The sequence below is a fragment of the Meles meles genome, chromosome 8, assembly GCF_922984935.1.
Source record: "Meles meles chromosome 8, mMelMel3.1 paternal haplotype, whole genome shotgun sequence".
Classification (NCBI taxonomy): Eukaryota; Metazoa; Chordata; class Mammalia; order Carnivora; family Mustelidae; genus Meles; species Meles meles.
This window is the reverse complement of record NC_060073.1, coordinates 52,872,090-52,895,294: the sequence shown is the minus strand read 5'-3', so window position 1 is coordinate 52,895,294 and position 23,205 is coordinate 52,872,090. Positions and strand designations below refer to the sequence as shown.

The 23,205-nt window shown below is 49.0% G+C and overlaps 1 protein-coding gene across 1 annotated transcript in view; it reads right to left on the bottom strand.

Annotated features, from left to right (window-relative positions):
* TRIM66 (tripartite motif containing 66) overlaps positions 1–23,205 on the bottom strand; it is a 57,096-nt gene that overhangs the window by 25,023 nt on the left and 8,868 nt on the right. The window contains exons 3-10 of the mRNA XM_046014115.1: positions 10,339–10,442; positions 8,574–8,721; positions 7,590–7,722; positions 7,164–7,280; positions 5,834–5,948; positions 5,117–5,263; positions 2,851–2,968; positions 564–1,468 (exon numbers count right to left, since the gene is read on the bottom strand). Of these exons, the coding sequence (XP_045870071.1) occupies positions 564–1,468; positions 2,851–2,968; positions 5,117–5,263; positions 5,834–5,948; positions 7,164–7,280; positions 7,590–7,722; positions 8,574–8,721; positions 10,339–10,442 (1,787 nt within the window). The remainder of the gene's footprint in view (positions 1–563; positions 1,469–2,850; positions 2,969–5,116; positions 5,264–5,833; positions 5,949–7,163; positions 7,281–7,589; positions 7,723–8,573; positions 8,722–10,338; positions 10,443–23,205) is intronic.

Genomic DNA, 23,205 nt, shown 5'->3' with positions numbered 1-23,205 from the left:
CGTTGATAGAATGAATGATGGAGTATATATAAAACATACCTAGCTTAGAAGGTTTGAAACAAATTTGAAGTTAATAGCTGTGTAGTGTTATAAAGATGCTGCCCACTAGCATTACTGCATACCTGCTCTCCACTCCTTAAGGTCTCCCCTTCCATCTGAGATTCATGAGTTCCCAGCAAGGGAAGTGGGAGGTTACAAAGATAAGAAATAACCTCCCTTCTGTCCTGGCAGTGGCAGGAGTCTGGCACAGCTTGGAAGGTTTGATTGATGGACAAGGTCCCTATTGTCATCTAGGAGGGCAGGGCTAAGCCAAGCCACTCTGGAGAGTACTGAGCCCAGACCTCCTTCAGGACTACTGTGCTTTGGGGAGCTTTCCTGAGATAGGCAGTGGAGTCCAGGAAGGACTTGAAATGTGAGCGCCGAGTTCAAGTCCACCCACAGATTAAGAAACTGTGTTCCTATGATGCCCAGTGACTGCAGAGGCCGTGTTTACCGAGTGATCCCAGGACAGGGAGAATGTGTGTTCCCCCTGCCAACCCCTCCCCAGCCACCCTGAGGCTCACCTGCACAGCATCCTCTTGGCTCTGGGACTGGACAGGTGCTGGCTGCCTCACAATGTAGTTGATCTGCCCCACAATGGTTTGCTGAAGATGCTGAGGAGATTTGGTCTGGTTCAGTTGTAGGCTGGGCTGTTGAGCCTGAAGGAGAAGCTCCAGGTCCTTCTGCATCTCCTCCAGCTCAAATTTGTGGTGCATTATATCCACATTCTGGGAACAGCCAGGGCCAGGAGGGCTCCCATGCTGACTAGAGGCCAGATGCTGGGACGGAGGTAGGGGAGGCGGCGGCGGCTGCTGGGGTGGAGGTGGTGGAGGGGGCAGAGGGGGCAGCTGCTGAGGCGGCTGCTGCTGAAAGTGGCTGAGCTTCAGCTTCTGGTGGTGGCCGAACTGGACTTGGATAGAGGGGGTCTGCAAGGTGGGCTGGGCATGGGTTCCTTGTTGAACGTCCTGCGGGGGCACGATGCATACCGGCTGGGAAGTCAGCTGTGGCGCCAGCCGCTGGGATGTGTTCTCCTGCTCCACGGGGGGCTGGGTTTCCAGCCAGGGCTGCATCAGCTTTGGGGGCTGAGGATGGCAAGCCAGCTCCTTCTCCCTGGACAGCAGGGTAGAGCACTGCAGAGACCCCAGTTGTTGGGGTGCCATCTCAGAGGGCTGCCTAAAGCTGTGGGCTGTGTGTATGCTGGGTGGGGGGACCTGGCCTTTGAGGGAGGGCGAGGCTGGGGAGCAGTGGGAGCAGCACACAGAGGAGGAACACAGGGCTGGAGACTGGAACTTGTGTGAGGGGTGGCTGAGAGTCTCTTGCTGAGCCACTGGGGACTGGTGGCTTTGATAAAAGGATGATGGTCCCTGTAAGCCTCCATAAGCAGGAGTATCTGCCCGGGACAGTTGTCCACCTTCAGTAGTTATACAGCCTGGAAATTCAGAACAGAAAGTGTTTCCAAAGGTAACCTGCAGTTATTCCCTGCTTGCCACTTCCTGCTCCTGGGACCAAAGGACATTATTTGATAAACCTATACCAGGCACAGAGATGAGCAAATTGAACCCTGATCTCCAAGACCTGGCCTAGAATGTTGCCAGCAATAGAACCAATGCGGATCTGGGGCAGCCAGGGGCATTTGAGAAATTACCTCAGATTTTTCCAGATATTCAGTCTCACTCTGTTTTTATCCCACTAGAAAAACCATGGTTTCTTTCAAACAGCACTCACTCCTTTTGAACACAGATTCAGACAAAAGGAAAAAAATCAACATTGCGGGTGGGGAGGGAGCAGGCTGGAAAATTACAAAGGGGAACTGACTGTGGGACAAATGACCACGTCTCCAAATATAAGTCTGGGGTGTTGTGTTTTGGGTAAGAAGGATGGAAGGAGTCGGGGAACCCCAACATCATGTCAGCAGCAAGTGCCAGCATCGTCCTGAGGTCTCTAAGCCCTCGCGCATGAGCAGACAGCATCTATCTCCAGCTTAGTCTCATGGCTTCTTCTGCTCATTATTTCCATGATGCTTACTTAGGGGAAGACTCAGCAACTTGAGGGCCAGAGGTGTGTTCTAGTCACCTTTGGTCCCTTAGTGCCCAGCCTGGGGGTGCTGACCCACAGCAGGGACCTACCAAAGGTCTGTTGAATTAAATCAAAGGGTAGAGGGAAGCAAAAACATAAACCTAAATTTTATTCTTTACTCTGTCAAGTTCAAGAACAAAGACAGCAGGTGGCCATTAGCATAACAAACCGACATCAGGCCATCAGACCCCAGTTGTACTCTGCCTAAGACTAAATGCCAGGAAATCACTGCAGGAGGGAAGCTCAGGAATTATCTGCTTACATCTCAACTCCAAGGGGCAGTGGGGGTGATACTGTCCCTCCCTCCCCTTCTCCCCCTCTCTCTCTGATGCTGATACCCATTTTGTGCCTACACACATGAACACCCCCTGCAGGACCACAGAGACACACATTCACCTGCACTGCCACCCAGCATTCTGGAGAGCAGGGCCACTGTCTTGTCTCCTCTCCAGCAATGAAACCAAGGTAATAGGGCATTCATGCAGAATGTAAAGCTCAGATTTCAAATGGTCCTGTTACAAGAGTCCGCGTTGGCACTGCTATTGAAGTTGTCCCCTCTCCCCAACCCTCCTCCCCACACCCACACAAGGGTCTGCTGAGTGACTCCAGGACCACTGGCAGTCTCAGGGAATGCTTTCTCTTGGGTCTAGACTGACCTACCCAGTAAGCTAAGCAGATGTGCTCTCCTCATTTTTAGCAATTATGTAAAAGCCCACAGGATGGGCTCCGGCTCACCAAGGGAAGCCAGCTGCTTGGTCCAGAAGTTAGGCTCCCAGGTGAATCTGATACTCCAAGGGGAGCCCGGATCTGTGTTACAGTTTGTCTCTAGCAATCGTTGCATCTGAAACACAATCTGACAACAGCACCAAAAGTCATTTCTGTGGGCGTCTTGCACCTGAATGACAACTCCCTCTCCCTCACTCTTCGGACAGGTTGAAGGGCCTGGAGCCATGGGTCTTTAGCCTCAGGTCCCCCATGTGCTCATTTCCTTGCACTTGGTATCTTCACTCCCTTCCCCTGCTCTCATGCCCTCCCCCCTTCTTCTTATCCAGGTTATCCAGGTTTCTGGATTCCCTATAGTCTTCTCTCTTTCAGGTCTTAAACTATTGGTAATTCTCCCTCAGGATCACCTGCCTGGCAGCCCTCTAAAGAGTTCCATTCATTCTACTATAACCTCAATGCAAAAGCCTATAGGGGCAGACATCCTCTGAGCTCCCCACTGCTATTCTTTTGTCCACATGTAAAACTCCCATCCTCATCAACCACCCTCCTCTTCCCTCATCCCTTGCATCCATCTCCTATCATGAACTCTCCCATGCATCTAGGACTTTGGCAAGTGTCCCAACTCACCCTGCCATCATCTAGTTAACTAATGTCCTGGTCACTGTCTTGGCCTCTTCTTCCTCCATCTTTTTAGTGTCAATCACCTTCACGTCTCTTTTCAGTCTGGGCACTGTACCCAGACCTTTCCTTCATCTATAGACCTTCATCTACCATGCCTGACCCCTGTTCTAACTAGCTCTCGCTCTTTCTGAGCACGCTCTCTAGCCTCCCTGAATTTCCCAAGCCCCGCTCCATTAGTCCCTAGGGCCGGCTCAGCTTCCCATCGTTTGCAGTCATAATATCACTAGGGCCTAATTCCCTCCGCATCATCACTGTCCATTAACTTTAGGTCAATACAGCCATCCCGAAGCCATGTTATCTGGGGTCACTTCAGTGACCACCAACCTCGGGGGCACCCTGCTGTCCTTTCTCTTATCACTGCTTTTCTTGTTGGCTTCCTCTTCCACTGTCCTCAGTGACTAAATCCCTCACTTCTCACCTCAGTTCCACTTGCCCAGTGCCTAACCCTCTTACCACCTCCTACTTCAGTAAGCACAAGAGACACAAAAGACAAACTGCCCCCAAACTGGTACCCTGCCAACCTCCAAACATTATATGGAGACCTTCCCGTCCTCCCCTCCTCAGAGGAAGTACCTTTTATGTTTAGGGTCAACTGGTTCCCTCTGCCTTCTCAGTATGCTCACCCCACCACACATCTCTTCTCTCTATCATCAACCTCTTCTCCCAAATACACTCGCACAAATGTCTTCCATACTTAAAATCAATCTCCCAACTCTGCCCCTTCTCAAGATACCTTATTTCCCTTCTTTTCACTTGTTTCTACTTCCTCCTCTCCTCCCCTCAGTCCCCCCATACTAGCTTTTCACCCTCCTGCTTTGCTGAAATTTCTTTTAAAAGATCACTTGGGACCTCCTGATTCCCAGATCTCAAGGCTTCTCTTCACTATTCATCCTCTTTTACCTAGGTAGCAACGATAACATTGACCACTTGAAATCTGAAATTCTGTTAATTTCTGTGCACCACCCGCTCCTACTTTTCCCGCAATCCATCTCTGACTGTTGCTTCTCACCCTCCTTCACTCTCCTTCTTCCTCCGTCTATGCTGAGATTGCTAGTATTTCCCTCAGTTCCAGATGTCTTATCTCTTCTTCCTTCACACACTCTTCCGAAGTGCACCACCAATACCCCAGTGACTGCCAAACCTCCTCCCCAACCCCGACTTTCCCTCTGACTTCCAGACTCACCAACTGAAATGGATTTGGAACATCTCCTTTGAGATGCCCTGAAGGCACTTTAGATTCAACATAACCCAATATACACCCTACCACCGTATTTCAAAATTCTCACTCCTCCTGGTGTTCATCACCCTCACAATACCCAATACCCAATACCTCAACATCATTCTCAATGCCTCTTTCAAACACAAGCCCCAATTTGAACACAAACAACTGTCCCTGGGATGTCCAGAAAGAACACTGCTAGTGTCCAGGCTCATGCCTAAATCCAAGACCTAACACAGAACTACAAAATTTCCTACCTGACTTGCCTGGAGGAAAGCAGGGCTGTTTCAGCACCTGTCCTTGGCACTGTGGAGTCTGGTAAAAGATACTTTTCACTTACTAACCCCAAAGCAGTGATTACTGAGTTGGAGCTCTTACCAGCTCTTTGCTGAACAGGAAAGGGACACTGGTTTTGCTGCAGACAGCCCAGTTGATGAAATTCTGCACATGCTCGAACTGACGGTTGAGGACCATGATGCTCTGTAACTGCTGCTCCAGCTTCCGCTTTCTCTCATTAGTAATGCCCTGGGTATGGATAGAGAAGACAGAGTCCCTCACCCTGTTCTTGGACTTCAGTCTACCTGTTTGGGGAGTTTGGTGGCTCATGTTTCAGTGGGAACCCTCATGGAGTCAGATGAGACTGTGCCCCCAAGGGGATGACAGTGGGACAGAGTGCTGCCATGGGCAGCAGAAGGACACGGGAGAGGAGGGAGGAAGGTGGGTGAATTTTATAGTGCCAGTAGGGAATGTGTGATAAATGAAGGAGGGCACGAACAAATGTCTACATCTCTCAGGCATGACTTGTTTCGTGACTGTCTTTTCTGAGGCTATAAGCCTGCATAGCCCAGGAAGGCAGTTGCCTTATAGCCATAGCACTGATGGGAGTTTGAACTGACTTTCTAGCCCTTAATGAGCCATGTTCCCCAAATGAGACTGGACATTTTAAGATATAGGGAACAGTAAAGAGCTATGCAAATTGCACATGTGAATTCCAGCTCAGGCAGCTCTGAGCCCTGGGATTAGTTTGATATGTGCCTGGTTTTTGACCTAGGGAGAACACTGACCCATCCATGTGACCCATCTGTCCTCATATACCTCCAACTCCTCTATGAGCCCGTTGGCCTGTTTGTTCAGCTCATTCATCAGAACCATCTTGGCCATTTTGATCTGGTTTTCCACCTTCCTGTGTTGATGCTTCACCTCAAAAATCCTATAAACAGAACATGACAAAGTATGGTGAGCTCTTCCCTCCAGGCCTATGAAGGACTAGAGACAGCAAACATAACAACCAATATCTTAGAGGCTGCCTGTGAAGATCAGAGCCCAGCAGACACCAAATATAAAGAAAGGATAACCTTCCTTTACCACCCTAACCTTGGTACCACACAGCACACTCAATCTAAGTGGGCCAAGGGCCCAAAGCTCGACCAGGTTTTCTCTGGTAAATCTCAGGTCCACACTCAGGTCAACCCAGCAGCTCACGGGTTCCACAGCACTGGAGGCAGCACAGAGAGAGTGAGTTACGTCACTGAACAATGCCACGCCGTAAAAAGAGCATGGGCAGAGACAGAAAATAGACTAGGGGTTGCAAAGGGCTGGGGATATTGGGGGTAATGGGGAACGACTACTAATGTGTATCAGGTATCTTTTGGGAATGATAAAGTGTTCTAAAAGTAAACAGTAATACTGATTTACACAACTCTGTGAATATACTGAAAACCACTGCATTGTAAAATTTAAAAGGACAATGTTACAGTATACAAATTATATCAGTAAAGTTGTTTTTTTTTTTTAAAGAACACGGGCTTTGATCACACAGATCTAGCTCTCAAATCCAGTTGAGTCACTGACTAGCTGTGTTCCTTTCTGAACCTCAGTTTCCTCATCAAAACGATGGAGATAATCCAACTCAAAAAGTTATAAGAATTATACAAAATCATGCATGTAGATGCCCAACCCAGTGCCCATCACATGATGAGCTCCTACTAATTCCTCTTCCCACATTAAGTATCAATGGCCCCATATCCCTTGTAGATTTATACAGAAGACACTGGGATAGGGTGGATAAGGGGCAAATTGCCACTGATTTACATCTTCATGGTAAACCCAGAATCTGCTCTATGCCCTCCTTCTTGAGCATGTCATGGCTCTGTCATGGCCACATTCAGAAGGCATGTGCTTAGGCTCAAACTCATACTGCTCACTCTGATCTAGCTTGGTTCCATCTACCAAGTGATGACCCAAAGCCCTTTCAGTGGTCACAAGACCTCTAAGTTCCAGAACATATGTCTACTGGGACATATGCCCACATCTGCTTAACCCCTTGCATTCTTCCTGAGTACAACATCTGATAGCCTGGTATCGGGATCCAGGATGTCAGGAAACATAGCATTTCCAGCATTGGCAAGGGGTTAGTATGTGTTACCTGTCCTCAATTTGTTTTGCAGATGTCTGTAGACTGGATTTCTTATGAGCCACCTGTGTAGTCACACTTTCTAGAAGCATCCTCTGGTTTTGCAAAACTTCTTCAAGATGTCTACACCTAAAGAAGGAGGAAAGAAAAAGCTGAGGAGGGCTGAGCATGCCAGCCTAGCAAGAACCCCCACTGAGTATTGTCTCAGCCTGGCCCACAGAAGCCAGGATTATATCTAGGGAAAGTGCTGAGTCTTGGCCCTTCAGGCCTTTCCCAGAGAAAGCCCACAGCGGGAGCAGAGACAAAAACTCCAATCTCAGGGCCCCAGACTAGCACAGGCAGGGAGAACATTTTGACACACTGGGAGCCCAGTGCTAGCAAAGTGGAGTCCAGAGCCCTCCCGAGCCGCCTCGGGGCAGCCAGCCAGCCCAGCCGCACCTGTGTTCTTTGTGTTCCACCATGAGGCAGCTATGGCACGTGAGCACATCGCAGGTCTCACAGAATAGCTTGAGCACTTCCTGTGTGTGGAGAGGACAGTACAAGGCGAAGTCCCCAGAACCGCCACTCACTCCTGCCAGAGAAGATAGAGAAAGTGGGCTTCTCTTGCTCAGGAAGACTCTCAGGTAAACTCCACTGAGCAGCCCTCAGGCCTCAATGAACACAGGGGAGACCCAGAACTTGGAGGGAAGGAAGAGAGGCCTCTCTCTGGGCCAGTGAGGTTTTTGGAGCACAAGGAAGAATGCGAGTGGAGCCTGGTGGGACTTGCCCTGCTGTGCAGAAATCACACACGGCCCAGCCCCAGACCCCTCACTGCCTGGCCACAGCTGAGGAAGATGCTTGCTGCTGCAGCAACAGATCTCCTGCAGAGTGATGAATCCTCTAAAATTCAACCTAAACCTCTTCACTCACCAGGATGCTGGGGGGAGGGGTGGAAGGAGGGGCCCCAGGCCAGATCACATGGATCATTAACTCTGGTTCCTGTGGGTGTCACAAAGGTAAAACCCCTCCCACAGGTCAAGGACCTTGGGCAAAGATGGTCAAGGAGACTGTCATTTAAAACAAGCGGCACTGGATGGGCAAATGGATAAGCCCTGATCCTGGCTGTTTAATTAGACAAGTCACTAAACAGAAGTGAGGCATGACTGCTCTAAATGAAGGTAAAAGTAGGGAACTCAGCTAGCTCCCATGATAATTCATGACTATTCTCTGCAACTCTGGCTCATACTCACCCCTCCCTGCCCTGTCTCCCCATCAATGGAGAGCCTGGCATGAACTTGTCGTGTCCTCTGGGCAAAGCACGGAGGCCACCCCTACCCTCACCCCCAGCAGGGAAACAAGGTAAGAAAGAGCTGCTCTCCAGAAGTCTGCGGTCAGGCACTGTTTTGGGGCGCGTGAGTCGGTAAGGACTGCAGGGAGAGCTACCTGGTGGTCCCTTGTGGGCCCGGGGAAAGAGCGGGCCCCCGGGCGCAGGGCCGTGCCGGTGCTCCTCGGTGCACGAGCTGCACAGCCAGCGGTTGCAGTAGGTGCACAGGATGTGCGCCGCCCTCTTCTCCTTGCACTCGGAGCAGTTCTGTAAGCACAGAGGTCTGCAGTTACTGACCCATCCTTCTCTGGGACAGGGTTGGGCGGGGGTGGGGGGTGGGGGGAGGCCTCTGGGAGGGACTGGAAGCCTGGAGGGCTGTTCCCTGGAGGGCAGTCAATTCTGGAGAGCCTCTGGGGAGGGTCACAAGGTGGCTTGTGAAGCAAAGCATCCTCTGTGACTAAAACAAGAGTGGCCTCGGGGGCTATTCCCCCAAGTCCCATGCTGCAGATGAGGACACTCGAGTAAGTAAGGCAAAGGGGAGCTCCCCAGGCATGCACAGCCCGCATGGGGTGGTGGATTGGCAGGGTCAGTGGGTGATACTGTGATAAAAGGCCACACCAAGTTCTAAGGAAGCAAAGTGCGGTTTCCCAGGGGCTCAGCCTAGGATGTGCCAGGAACTATTTAACGAGGAGGTAATTTCTGATCAGATAGGTAATGACAAGTGAACGTCTGCCAGGCAGATGAGGGATTGAAATGGGAGTGCACAGGCAAAACAGAAAATCCCATGTGCCTGCAAAAAGGGAGCAGCCAGAGCTGTGGAAGTACAGAGAGAGGTGATCATATATGACCAAGAAAGAACAAGTACAGACCAACTCTCAGAGTCATGCCTCCACAACTGGGGCTTGCTGGGTCCAAGAGAACCTGGTCCTCTCCTAGTCCAGATGTTCATTCATTCGGTCAGCAAATATCTTGCAGGGCTAATTGTAAAAACATGAGGAAAAAGGAGATTTGGAAGAAATTGGCCTGTCTGGGCCTGAATAACACAGGCCATCAAAATGATGTGGATTCTCACAGTGTCCTCTTACTGGCATCTGACAAACCCACGGTGGGGAAAAAAGAAGAGAAATACAGGTTTTACTAATTCAACTATGAACTTCTTGAAAGCAAAGGACATGGGTGTCTGTGTCCCTAGCTCCCAGCACAAGGCCCAACCCGTACCAGACACTCAACAAAAATTAGATACAGGATCAAGTAAGTAGATTGGGCAAATGGATCAAATGCAGTGGCAAGGGTACCCCAGAGGAGGGAGGAGCAGGAGGAGCAGGAGGTGCTAGTTAGTAAGTGATGTGAAATTTCAGAAACTCAGGAAAAAGGTATTAGCTGCTAAATATGAGCAACATTGATGAACCCATTTAGTTCAAGCTGGTATGTAAGTTTCAATTCGGGGTGGGGGGCAGGAAATAAAAGCTTAGTACTAGTGTTTTCCAGTAAGAGCTGTAAGAGAGAAAAATACGCCCATTTTACTTTCCCCAATTCAAATATTTTGATATTCTTTGGATAAAAAGAAGGGAGGAAGGAAGAGGGGAGGGGAAGAAAGGGGAGGAGAGAGGAGGGGAGAAGGGTGGGTGGATGGGTAGATGGATGGGTGGATGGATGATTAGGCAAATTGATGGAGGAGTAACAATTCAGATGAAATGATGGGCCCCGTGGAGCAGAGAGCCTGATGCGGGGCTCGATCCCAGGACCCTGAGATCATAACCCGAGCCGAAGGCAGCGGCTTAATCCACTGAGCCACCCAGGCGCCCCTGAACCGGTGAATTTATGAACAGGGGTCCCAAAGATTTCTGAAAACGATCAGCTGTTTCTTTACTTGTCCTAACTTACCCTGGCCATCTTGGCTTGCCCAGTAGAAACGCACTGCAGGAAAAAATGTTCAGTTACATCCCTGGTAAGGTGTACTCGCTTACACCCAGGACAGGAGATGAGCTCTGGGAAGGGAGCAAAAAAGCAGAGTCAGGGCAACATGGCAGATTATACATAAGGCCCAGACACAAGGCTTTTTAATATACAACACCAAGGTATGTGCCAAAGCCACTTATGTCAAAATGAACTACGTTTGGTGTCATGGTCTGCACTTAACATCTAGGTACTCTGGACATGACCATCTCAGTTAAGGGCCAGTCCTATAGACCTCCTTGCATCCTTGTCTTGGCCTGGTCCTGCCCCCTTCACAAGCCATTCTATCACAGGCCCAACCCTGTTCTGGTTCTGATAACTGGGTGCCTTCCTGCTGCTCCCAGTCCTCATTCCCCAATGTTACTGGCCAAGCTCCAGGGGACCAGTTTAGCCCAGGGCACAGATTCAGCCACTAAGGTTCCCACACAGCAGAACGACTTTAAAGATCTCACAGCTAAAGCTTCGAGCAAGCTCTCCCCAGAGAAAGCAAGGCCTCCCTGCCTGCTCATCGAGGAGGTATTTTTCTCTTACTTCTGCCAATACCGGTCAGTCTGCTCATGAGGCTCAGAGAGCTTTCGCTGGGCCTTCTCCATCCAGCCACATTGCACGCACTGCCCATGTCTCACCCGTGAACATGAACATTTGGTCCTATCTCCTTTTCCTAGAGAAATCTTAACAGTCTCCAACACTTTCCCCAGCACAAGGGGTGCCTGGACTACATAAGCATCATGGAACTGCCACCCTGGAGACTGGAGTACTCTTTAGGCCCACCTCATGAGCAGGAAACCCACTGCATGCAAGGAAATGAGGCTCCTGAGTAGGGCCAGGTGCCTGTGCCCAGGCATAAGGGCCACCCAGAAAGCGGTGGCTATGGCAGCGAAGGCAGCAGGACAATCTGCTCAGCCTCATACCATCGAAATGAGAAAATGGCAGTTGCAGTCAGACCAACTGAAGTCTACCAGGTTGACCACCCAGTGACCTTGGTTGGGCTAGTCACTTAATCCCCCTCAGCTCCTCTGTGCTCCGGTTTCTTCAGATGTAAAATAGGAAGAGAAAAGAAGAGTTGCCATGAGGTTTATTTTCTGTAATACTTTAGAAAGCACCAGATTCTCAGCAAATGTTGACTTTGAATTCCAAAGTTTTCTCATATCCCATTCACTGCAAGGCCAGGACCTCAATCTCAACTCTCCCAGGTGATCGAAGTCAGAGAGTCTGAGAGGTCGAGTGAAAACATGGCCACAAGCTCTTCGACCCCCGCGTCCACGCACGTGCAATCCTAACCATTAAAAGGGAGAGGCTATCTTCAACCCTTGGAAGCCAGGCTGCTTTCATGACCTGTTCCAGCCACAGCAGACCTGACACTGAACAAGCTCCAAGCCTAGTCCTCAAGTGGCTTTGTTACCCAGGCTGGAGCTGCTGGAAGATGAGAGACCAGGCAGACCGACACCTTGGTTGTCTCAGGGGCTCACTGGAACTCATCATAAACCAGTTAGCCCCAACTGCCTCACCAGCTGAACACAGACATAGGAGTGAGCACAGTGAGCACAGCCGAGATTAACCAAGCCCAGCCCAGCCTAGCCAAGCCCTGAAGAACCACCCGGAAAGTCCCAGTCCAAATTGCTGACCTATAGAATCATCAATAAATTCCGTTTTTGGTAACTACTAAACTTGGAGTGTCTCCTAATGCAGCAACAGCTAACTGATCTATCCTGGAAAAATCAAAATTCACAACATCACATAAAGTAGTAATTCAATACTCTTTCTCCCCTTCTACCCTCCCCCCACCAAAGAAACCCTCCCCAGCCTTCACAGAGCCATAGAGCAACCATTTCCCAGATATTCTCCTGCCTGTCAAGAACAGTGGCCAAAGGTGAAAAAGAATGCTCTTCACACATGTCATCTCCCAGGGGAATCAGGTGACTGTCCCTCCCTTCCACTTGGTTCGTCCTGGGGAGATCCTCCTCATCAACCGCCAGGTCAGAAATGCTGCTCTATTTGTTGAAAATGATTTCCACAAGGCTTCTAAGTCTCTGGGAGCAGATGCCCAAACATTAGTCTCATTTGCCTCATGCAAAAAGAGAACCATTTGAAGAGATCAGGCAAGGGCTCATTACACATCCTCTACTGCCCCTGGGCTTAAATGCCAAGGTCCGCATCCTGGTGCTCACAGCCCCTCCAAACTGGCTTTATCCCTCTCTAGTCTCATCTTCAGCTTCACCTGCCCCACACCCTGTGTCCTTGTCAGGGCAAATATCTCTGCTGTCTTCTTAATATCAAAAATCTGCCTAACTCTGTGAAAGTGCTGCTCCCTCTCTCCTCCTTTTCCGATAAACTCCTATTCATCCTTTCAAACCTGTTTGAATGTTCTGCCTTGGAGAAGCAAGGTTGATTTCCCTCAGGATGAGTTAATTATTCCCTCTTCTGGGTTCCCGCAGCACCCTGAACATCCTTCTAGTATGACAAATATCACATTGCATTTTAACTATCTGTTCATATGTCTGCATACAAAAATAATCCACAATTGCCACCAAAGGATATTGCATAATTTTTAGCAGATTGGACAATTATATTTCTTTTGGGTTTGGATATCCCATGCATATTCCTTGCACTCACAGCCACGGAAAGTAGTAAGAAGTTGTCTGGAAGCTTTTAGGGTGATGAGAAAAAACCCAGCCAGGATGATAAAGGAATCAGGTCTGACCCAGAGCAGAGGTACAGTGCTTGGGAAAGATGTGGGTTCCAGGCCCAGAGCAGGCACTATCTGTGTAACCTCAGGTAAGTGGCCCCTTTCCCCCGAACCTTATTTTCTACAGTCTTAAAATGAAGGGAATAGAAATAGCAGGGAATTGTGGATTATCCAACCCTATTCCTCTGCCTCCTACACCCAAGCTTCAGAAATATTCCCTTGGGCAAAACTGGGTGGGACAGAGAGCCAAGCAGTGACCTGCCTATCCCCTTTGTCAGCAAGTCAGGGGACAGGCTAATGGCTTAGGAGAGGCCTACATCTAAAAGCTCATCCTGGTATAGGGCTCAATCTCAAAACCCTGAGATCACAGCCTGAGCCAAAATCAAGAGTTGGGCACTTAACCAACTGAGCTACCCAGGTGCCCCCGGTCACAACATCTTTGTCCAGAAATTCTTATCTTCCTTTAGAAGGTCCCTAACCCCCATTAAGCTGTACTAACTTTGAGCTTTTGCTTCCAGAGGGTTCCCCATTCTTCAATGTCAATAACAAAACAAAGTTTTACTTTATTTATTTTTATTTTTTTATTTTTTAGTAGGCTCCACACCCAGTCTGGGGCCCAACACAGGGCTTGAACTCATGATACTGAGATTAAGACCTAAGCTAACATCAGGAGTTGGATGCCCAAACAACTAAGCCACCCAAGCACCCCTGAAGTTTCACTTGAGACAGCTGGAATACATGAACCCGTAGGGCTGCAGACGTACATATAAAATAACCAAACATCTGCTTATAATATTTAACATTTAATATTTAATACTTAGTTATTCATACATATTTAAATCACATATTACATAAAATATTTAGATGCACTTCCTTTTTTCTATTTGGATTATTCAAGTAATAGCCTTAAGCTTTTATTTCATACACAGGAATATCAATTCTGAGCAATGCAAAGCCAGGACCCAAAGGTCACACACAACCATTCCTAGAGCAAGTGGGGTTTCTGCCTCCTGAATGAAGAAGTCACAAGCACCAGAGTTCTCCTGGGGATCTAGGGGCCTGAGAGAGAAGCTCTGAAAGCCCAAGGTGTTCAGTCCTCCTGTCATAAGAGTGAGCACTCTGGTCTCTGGGAGGTGTGGGGCAGATGGTTCTCTTACCACCATTCCCTGCACCAGACCTTTAGGAACATTACCTCATTTAATCATCAAACCACCTCTGAGAGGCAGGCCTTATCCCCATTTCATAGCTGGGGAGACAGAGGCTCCAAGAAGTTGCCACCTGGCAAAGATCATATAAAACAGGGGCAGAGCAATGACTGGAATCCAAGTCTCCCTGATTCTGAAACCCAGCCCTTTCCATTATGCTATAGCTCTCTACTCCAAGTGTAAACAAGGTAGTTTTAATTAATTCAATAATTTTATTATAAGTAAAATATTCCATAATAATGATCAGACTCTAATGATGACCTGAATCCAGCTTTGGATCATGGGAATCCAGAAGGAAGGAACTGGGAGCCAGCCATCTGTGCTTCAAGTTTTAAGAAATATGATCTTTGAGAAAAGGCAGGTGAAGAAGAATTTTTCTGCCTGGTAATAAATCTGGATATAGTTTCATATTATAGAACCAGTGATTCTCAAATTTTGTTACATATTTGAATCCTATGGGGCACTTTAAACATCCTGATGTCCAGTCAAAGTTTTAGAAGGTGGAATCCAGGCATGAGTAGTTGTTAAAATTGTATATTATATAACAGTATACCACCATGTTTGAGAACAAGCACCTTAGAGAGAGCATCCCCTGGTCCCGAACCTGAGCCTGATAGCTCTTTCCCCATACCACGCAGCTGAGAAGGGCAGGATCACCCAGTTTTAAAGAGGCTCCACAAAGTTAGGAAACATACTGAATGCAGCTGTGATGTATCTCCTTTCTGGCAGGGAGGGGAAGAGGGCAGATCCCCGACAGACAGCAGGGTGTCCTGATACCTAGGTTCTCTGGCGATTGGTGGACACATCCTGCCTCCCCTAACTCCCAGCTTCACTGAAGGACCCACGAGCTAAGGGCATGGGAAGCTGCCTGAACTCTGGCACGACAACCACTGCTGCCAGGGCCTAGAGTGTGCTGAGCTCAGGACTTAGTGGGGCAGCAAGGGAGGGGGGTCAAGACCGGAGAGTCCACCCTTCAAAGATGAACAGCAGCACCAAGGCAACAGGGACCAGGAGGCTAGGCTGGGAGAGACATCCCAAGGAGGTGGTCAGCTCAGCCTACCAGGTAGGGACACATGAACCCCAGGTACGTACGCCTGAGCCCAGTGCTATGCAGCCCACTGAGGGTTAAGAAGCCCTTCATCCTATAGCTCCTATCCACAGCTCCAAGGAACTTTACAGCTGGGGCCCAAGCTCTGACTCCCACAGACCAGTGGCATCCTCAGAAGCAGCCTGACGCTCCCCTGCCAGCTCTCACCTGTAGAACCAAAGCTGGACAGACCTAGCTTTTTGCATGTAGCCAATTCCCTCACCATACAGATGGTGACGTGGATGCCCAGAGAGAGGGAGGGACTTAGCTGAAAGCCACGGAGCCCTTATAAAATATAGGTGCTACCTCGAACCACTGAGCAGTCCCTGACAATCTACCTCTGTATCCACAAGTAAAACATTCTACCTCCTCATGCCTCTGTTAGTCACTAGATAAGGAGGAAAAAAAAAAAAGAAAAACAAACCTTCTGATGGTATCCTCTGGCATGCTGGCCATCCTCACTACCCATTCCTGCCCTCCCAGCCAAGGACAGTCCCAAGGTACTAGGCACCAGCTAAGCCCCCCACCACACAAGCCCCTGCTGCCTTCTAGCCCATAACTCAAAGCAGCACCCCCCCCTCTAGAAACACATTGCACCCACGCCCGAGATTGCCTAGTCCCTACTAGAAAGGCAGACTTTGATCCTATGGGGACTGCTGCTCCTGCCCCTGGCTGCCAGCAGGTTTACCCATGGCCCTGCTGCCCTGTGATGAGAATAACACCTGGGAGAGAAGTCAGAAGAGCGACAGGTGAGACCACCACGGGTCCCCGAGGACGGTGCTCACCAAGTGCCCAGGCACACCCACCCTGCGTGCTGCAGCCGGCTGGGCTGCAGGGCCTAACCCTTGGGGAACTGGGTCCTGGGTGGGGTAAGGGGAGCACCCTGGGTCCTCTCCTTTCTCTGATACATCCTCAGCCAGGGCTGCATTTCTCCAGCTCACCTGAGACGCTCCTGCAAGAAAAGGTTGGTTGACTCCTCCTGTTCCTGTTTATCTCGAAGGCTCTGCAGCAATTTCCCAAACTGAGCAGCAAGAGGGAGACCTCAAAGAGGCGACTCTCTTCCTAGCTGCATCTCCTTCCTAATCCTCTGGGTGCCTTGGAATAGAAGCTCAGAAGGAAGAAAACGAGATTTTCAACTTTCAGGAACTAGCTCTGCCGCGCTCTGCACGGCTCAGGAGGCCATCACTCTCAGCCTTTTAGGACTCGATCCAAAAATCCTTCAGCCCTCCATGTTCCCCAAAATGACAGTGCTCATGTATGGCTGGAATCTGCCCCGATCCGGCAGCTCATTTAAATAGAGCTCATCACAACAACAGTGTTGGTGGAGAAGTGAGTAGCTGCAGGGCCCTGGGGACCCCCTGTTTATACGTAGGAAGAATGATGCAATCTGGGTATCAAAATAGCAATCCAGAACGGAATAACAGGCTCACGCAGCAGCGGTGCCTGCACACCCAGAGCTCAAGTTGACACACTCTGTCAGCCCCACACTGCTGCAGCACGCAGATGCCAGGCACACGCTCTCACCGCATCATTTTAAAAATCAGCAGGAGCCCGAGATAGCCCTCCGTGCCCCCGGCACGGAAGGAGGGTGTGGGGGGGGGAGACCTTCAACAGACATTAAAATCTATTTCCTACACACTCACCTGCTCCTGCCACTTCACCTGAAGTCCTTATCCTGTGACGTCACAGTCAGTTGCCATAGTGACCAATTGTCCGTCACAAGTGGAGGATTAGGACTTCGGATGGGGAAGACACACGTTTCTGATGCACAAAGGTCCTGGGAGGTGTCCCTTGGCAGCTAACTCTACGCTCCCCGCCCCCACTCCGGGGGAGATACAGTCGAACACAAGCAGGGAGAGAAAAGGGAAGGAAAAGCAAGGTTGAGTTGGAGGGAAGACATAAGGAGGGGGCAAAGCTACAAATACAAGATAATCGTAAAAGCACAGAGCACAGGAAGATTGCAAAAGCATGGGTGGGAATGGCAGGGAATATGCCTGGAAAGACTGGCAGGAGAGTAAGTTCCTGAAGGGCCCTGAATGCTAAGCTAAGGAGCTTGACCTTTATCCTAAAAGCAAAGGCTCTGGAGAGGGACAGAGCTGGGCTTTATGATTACCTTGATGAACTGGAGACTGGGGGTTCAGGGGGAAGTTTTGTCTGGTTTAGCAGTAGTGGGATCCCGAACAAGGGTAGCAATGGAAAGACAGGGACAGAAGAGTTGTTTCAAAGAGAACCAATAGGGCATGACCAAAATAGGATGTGGGAGGGGGTGGTGGTATGTGAAGAAAAAGGAGTTAAGTGGAGGGGCTGTCAGGACCAGAGGTAAGAGGGAAGGAGAGGGCTGTTGCCAGACCCCATCTTATGTGTGCCCTACTTTCTCTGGCGTCCATAGCCTCTTTAGGTCAGCCTCCATCCTGCTTTGCCAGACCCGTGATTCACAAATCTGGAGGGGCTGTTAGAAATCCTGAATCTACCAAATCCAAATCTCTCGGGTATGGGTACGGGACCAAAAATCTATGTTTTTGGCAAGTTACCCACGTAATTCTTGGGCATTCAGACACGGCACTGGCTCGAAGACCAGTAAGCTAAAAGCAATGGCAAGGACAACTGCGGTGACCGCCCAGCAGGGCTTTCTGCATCCAGTCTTGTCTCCTGCAATCATTCTTCTCACTAAGCAAGAATAACTTTCCAAAAATACAGATTTGATTGTATTCCATTGACCAAAAATATCCAGTGTCTCTCCACTGCCTACAGAATAGCTTAAATTGGTCATGACCCTTCACAATGCATCCCCAAATTTCCCTTCCAGAGTTCCCACTTCCCTCCTTCAAACAATCCTAGATTGCAGCCAAAATTAACTCTGTCCTTTTCCTCCTGTCATTCCTCCATATGCCTCATCTTAACACTATTCCCTACCTTCAGTTCCCATCCAGAGTCTGGCCCTGCCTGGCTTCTACACAGATATTTCTACTTGATTCCACTCACAGATTCAAATTCATCCAATTTCCCAAAGCAGAGCCTAAACCAGGGGTCAGAAAACCACAGCTTGCCCTTTTTGCAAATAAAGTTTTACTGGAACACAGTCAGGCCCATCAATTCCCAAATTATCTGCTCTGCAGTGGCGGCACTGAGAAGTGGTAACAGAGCCTGTAGGACCCACAAAGCCACAAATATTTACTACCTAGCCCTTTATAGACAAAGTTTGCTGGACCCTGGCCTAAAGCAATGGCTACTTCAATTGTTCTAGCCTCACCCTTTGGGGTTCAATCCTAGTAATGGGGATCCTGCTTGTTTCCAAGTCTAACTCCATCCCTGCATGCTTGAGTTCTGATAACTGAGTCACACTTCCATTTGGGGTAGGACACTAGGAACAACCTTCCGTTTGGGGTAGGATGCTAGGAACAAGAAGAGTGTATTCCAGGAGGAGGGAACATCATAAACAGAGGACTACGGATGTCAAAATGTGAGGCCTCTGGGGGAAAGATTGGTAAAGCTGGTTCATGGAGAAGAGTGACAGAGATGAGGCTCTAAAGTTAGCTTGGAATCAGACTGGGAAGAGCCTTGCCAAGCTAAGTGCCTGTTCTGAATCATAAGCAATCAAGAGCCTCTCAGGTAGCTAGAGCGGCAGGCCCACAACAGAAGACAGTGATCAGAGATGAAGCTAGAGGATTTGGGAGCATAACACACAGAGGCAAGAGGTAAAGTGAGCTCAGCCAAGGGGATCCAAAGAGTGTGCGGTAGGGCCATGTGACACATCTAAGCCAGAGTCAAAGCATGGGCATGAGATTAGGTGATGGGCTGAGGCAGAAGATGATGGTCCACAGCGTTCAGAGCTCTGGTTCGTAGGACAACCCAGCTGTGAAACAAGATTTCAGGGCCAAGAAATAGCCCATAGTAGAATGCAGAAGGTACAGATTGGATGGATCTAGGCTCACTCATCTCATCTGATAGACTGGCACCTCTATTTCTTTCCCTTCAAATCTCAAGAGTCAATCCAAGGACTGCACTGACATACTCCAGCAAAGCCCCTGTCCCCATTTCCAGCTGGTATGGACAGAGTTGATAGTGGGAGATCCAAGAGTAGCAGCCTACTCTAGGTCTGCAGTGCCTACTGGCCATCAGGTCCAGGCAAGCCCTGGATTGGCAGGCAAAGGAGCTGAATTTATTTTTTCAGGTTTTGTAATAACTATGGCATTCAGCAGGATTCTAAGGCTTTCTGGACTCCTGATGCTCCCTTATGCGATAAGGGATTAGAGATAAGCTCCAAGGGTCTTTCCTGCTCTCTAGCTGTCACAGCAGTCAACCATGACCGGTCCCCCTTGAATGAGAGAGTTCCAGGAGACAAGGGGCCCCTCCAAGACCCTGTCCATCAATCACAGCTACCTTGAACTGAGGGAACCCTCAGCAAACTTACAGTGCTGGTGGCAGCTAGCACATCCCCCAGAACACAGCCTGCCTTCTTCCCAGTACCAGGGGAATTGCTCTCCCAGTAACAGGTACCGTTCTGAGGTGCCAGTGCTACTCCTGGGGCCCTAGAGAGCCAATTAGGGTGAGGAAACTGTTCATGAACTAAAAAGCCATCGTGCTGATAGGGCTTAGAAGCTCCAGCTCCTGCACCTGCTGCACAACCAGCTCAGTCCAGCTCAGCTGTCTGTCCTCCACCTAGGAGACTTCAGTCACTGCTCACAACAGACCTGACAATTGTTGGACACACCGTTAGTACCTGGACTGAGCAACTAGCAGTCACCTGGCCTTCCAGGCTCCTATAGATGAGCTCTCATCCCCCTGCCTCCCACCCTCACCTGAGGCCATTAGAGCCCCTCCAGCTGAGCTCTCATTAAGATCATCATTTCTTTCTCTGACTCTGAGGTTGTAGCATCTTGCATCAGTTCCTTCTCTTCGGATCTTCCCAAAGTCCCAAGGCTTGCCCACTGAGGGACAGAGATTGCCCCCCCCCCACCCGCCCCCGCCGGCTTTCAGCATCTGTGCTTACAAAGACATGTTATCACCCAAATTAGCTTCAGGAAGCATGAGGCCATGGTGGTTATTTGGTGTTCTCAGAGCTCTTCATGTCCAGCCCTGAAAGCCAGAGAAGACCTGGGATTGCCCAGCCAATTAGTGCCAGAGTCCAGACTGAGCTCCAAGGGCCATGACTTCCAGACCAGGGCTCTGCCCACATCTCCCACGTCACCCACATCAAAATGTAAGATACTAAACAAGTAGATTCTAAAACTGTGATATCAGAATCAAGGTCTCTCAGCTAGGATTTATCTTTTAGTAGATTTGAAAAGGAAATACAATGTTCCTTCTCCTTACATGGGGAAGGAAATAGCCAATTAATTGCCCTTTTCCCTTAAAACAACAACTAGAGTTATAAGAGTCCTGAGAATTTTGAGGACAAATGCAGTGCATGGTAAATGTCAGTTTCAGGCAGCCAACTCTCTTCAGAGCTTGCCACATTATTTTAAGTATCACTTTGCCACTCGGTGGCTGACTTCTCTATAGAGTCTGACCTGGGACCATGTTCTGTTAGGCTGAGAAGCAGAGTCCCACGTATATTGGCTCTCGTGGGCTGCGTACACCCATTTCCCATTCTCAGCCATTCTGTACAGAGCCTGCAGCTCCAGTCATCCTACTGCACAGCTAAGCCACTGTGTGCTCAGCACATTGCTGCCTTTGCTCTTCTCCCCATCACTAGCTTTTGAAGACCTTGCCCCTCTGGTTGCCTTCGAGGAGGAGACCTAACACAGACACATTTCCTAGTGTGACAGAGCTGCTGGGGAAAATCTCCACAAGGCCATGGCCACATTAAAGATGTACATCTGAGGACTCAGGCTGCAGTGCTGGTTCTTTTTGCAAAGATTCTCCATGAAATCTCCCCATCCGTTCAGGGATTCCACGTGAAATCTTCCCCTAAGCAGAGCGCTTACAGTGCTGATCACAAGCTTCTGAGAGAGGTTTGACCTGATGTAGCACTTACAAGTTGTTTTCGACCAGAGACCTGACATATTCACGATACCCAGGGTTTTCATATAATGGGAATAACACCTAATTACAGGGTCATTCATATAATGAGAATAATACCTAATTACAGGGTTGTTGCATGGTTTTAAAAAGATGATACAGGCACAAGCACCCAGTATAGTGTCTGCCAACCAGCCGGTGCTTGATAAACATGTTTGCCCTTGGCAACCTGAGAAACAGAAAGGGGAGTGTCACAAATGGGACAGTGTGCCTTCCATATAAGAGCCACAGGAGATCTCTGCGGATTCACTGATTCAATTATTTGTTCAAGAAATATTCACTGAAGCCTTCATCCTGTGTCAGGTTCTGTGTTGGGCTGTGGGGAGGTAGAGATGAAAGGCCCAGTCCAGTTAAATCAGATGCCTCCCCTAGTGCAGACGTGCAGGTCCCAGGGAGGCTCCCCTGAGGGATCAGAGTTGAAAACAAGCTGGACAGCCCCTGGGCCCATGTACACAGCAATGCTCAGCTCTCCCAGCAACCAGCAGACTTGGATTTATGGAAGTGGACTTACCCCCATGCACTGTTGGCCCACCTGGCTGGAGGCACTGATGGACCTATTTATTCTTTAGCCTCTACCCATCTCCTCTCTAGCTGCTTCCATGTTTTACTTTTGAAAACCCCAAACTGGCAGAAGTAGGATAAGTGTTTTAGCAAGTCTGGGCCCCTGCTCTGCCAGATAAAGTGGCAGTGCTAAATGCTCTTTCCAAAGAACCAGATCCCAAGCAGGGTATCTCAAATTAAGGACCAGAAATCAAGTTCAGGTATTGGGTCTCTCACTAGACTAACTAGAGATGGATGACAGCTCTCCTCTCATTTTCATGAGACGGCTCATTTGGGTACCATTCTTTCAGTTCTTCCAAAAACTCTCAGTGAACAACTGATATACACCAGACCTGGTCCATGGAGAACCTCCCGGAGGTTTGCTTCTTTTCCTGAACTTTTTTTTTTGGTAAGATTTTATTTATTTAGGAGACACACAGAGAGAGTGTGCGCAAGTAGGGGGAGTGGCAGGCTGAGGGAGAGGGAGAAGCAGGCTCTCCACTGAACAGGGAGCCCCATGCAGGACTTGATCCCAGGACCCTGAGATCATGACCTGAGCCAAAGGCAGACGCTTAACCAACTAAGCCAGCCAGGCACCCCTCTTTGCCTGAACTTTACAATCTTCTCTTCACATCCATACCACACCATATTATTATATGTCTAGTTCTCTGCCCTTCAACAGAACAGGAGTTCCTTGACGGCAAGGGCCTTATCTTTTCATCTCTATACCCTAATGCCAAAAAGCCCGGTACGCAGAAGTCAAATACCCACAAAGAAGACAGACATACACAGGCAGATAAACCAACAAACCCCCACACAGCATAGAGTCCTAAAATCTCCCAAGTGGTCACAGAAGCTGATTCTACTCTTCACCCATAAATGCAAATATGGAAGGTAACAATGGCCTGGCCAGGTCACAGGACAGACTAAAGAATATAAATGCCACATATTTAAGAATTGCCCCTCTTGTTCCAAATCAAACATATTCACATCTGACCAATTTTCTTTCTACTTCAGTTGCAGAAGTTCTAAATGATAGTATTTTGTTAAGTTTCTAAGCTTCTTACTATCTCCTATGAGCAGTAAAGAATGTTCTACATGTACATGATCATTTAATCTTCCTAAAAATCCTATACGATAAATACTACTATCACCATGCCCACATTCTAGGCGAGACAACTTGCCCAAGCTGCACAACTAGTAAGTGGCAGGCAGATTAGACCTCACACTCCTCACACTCATGCCCACACATATTG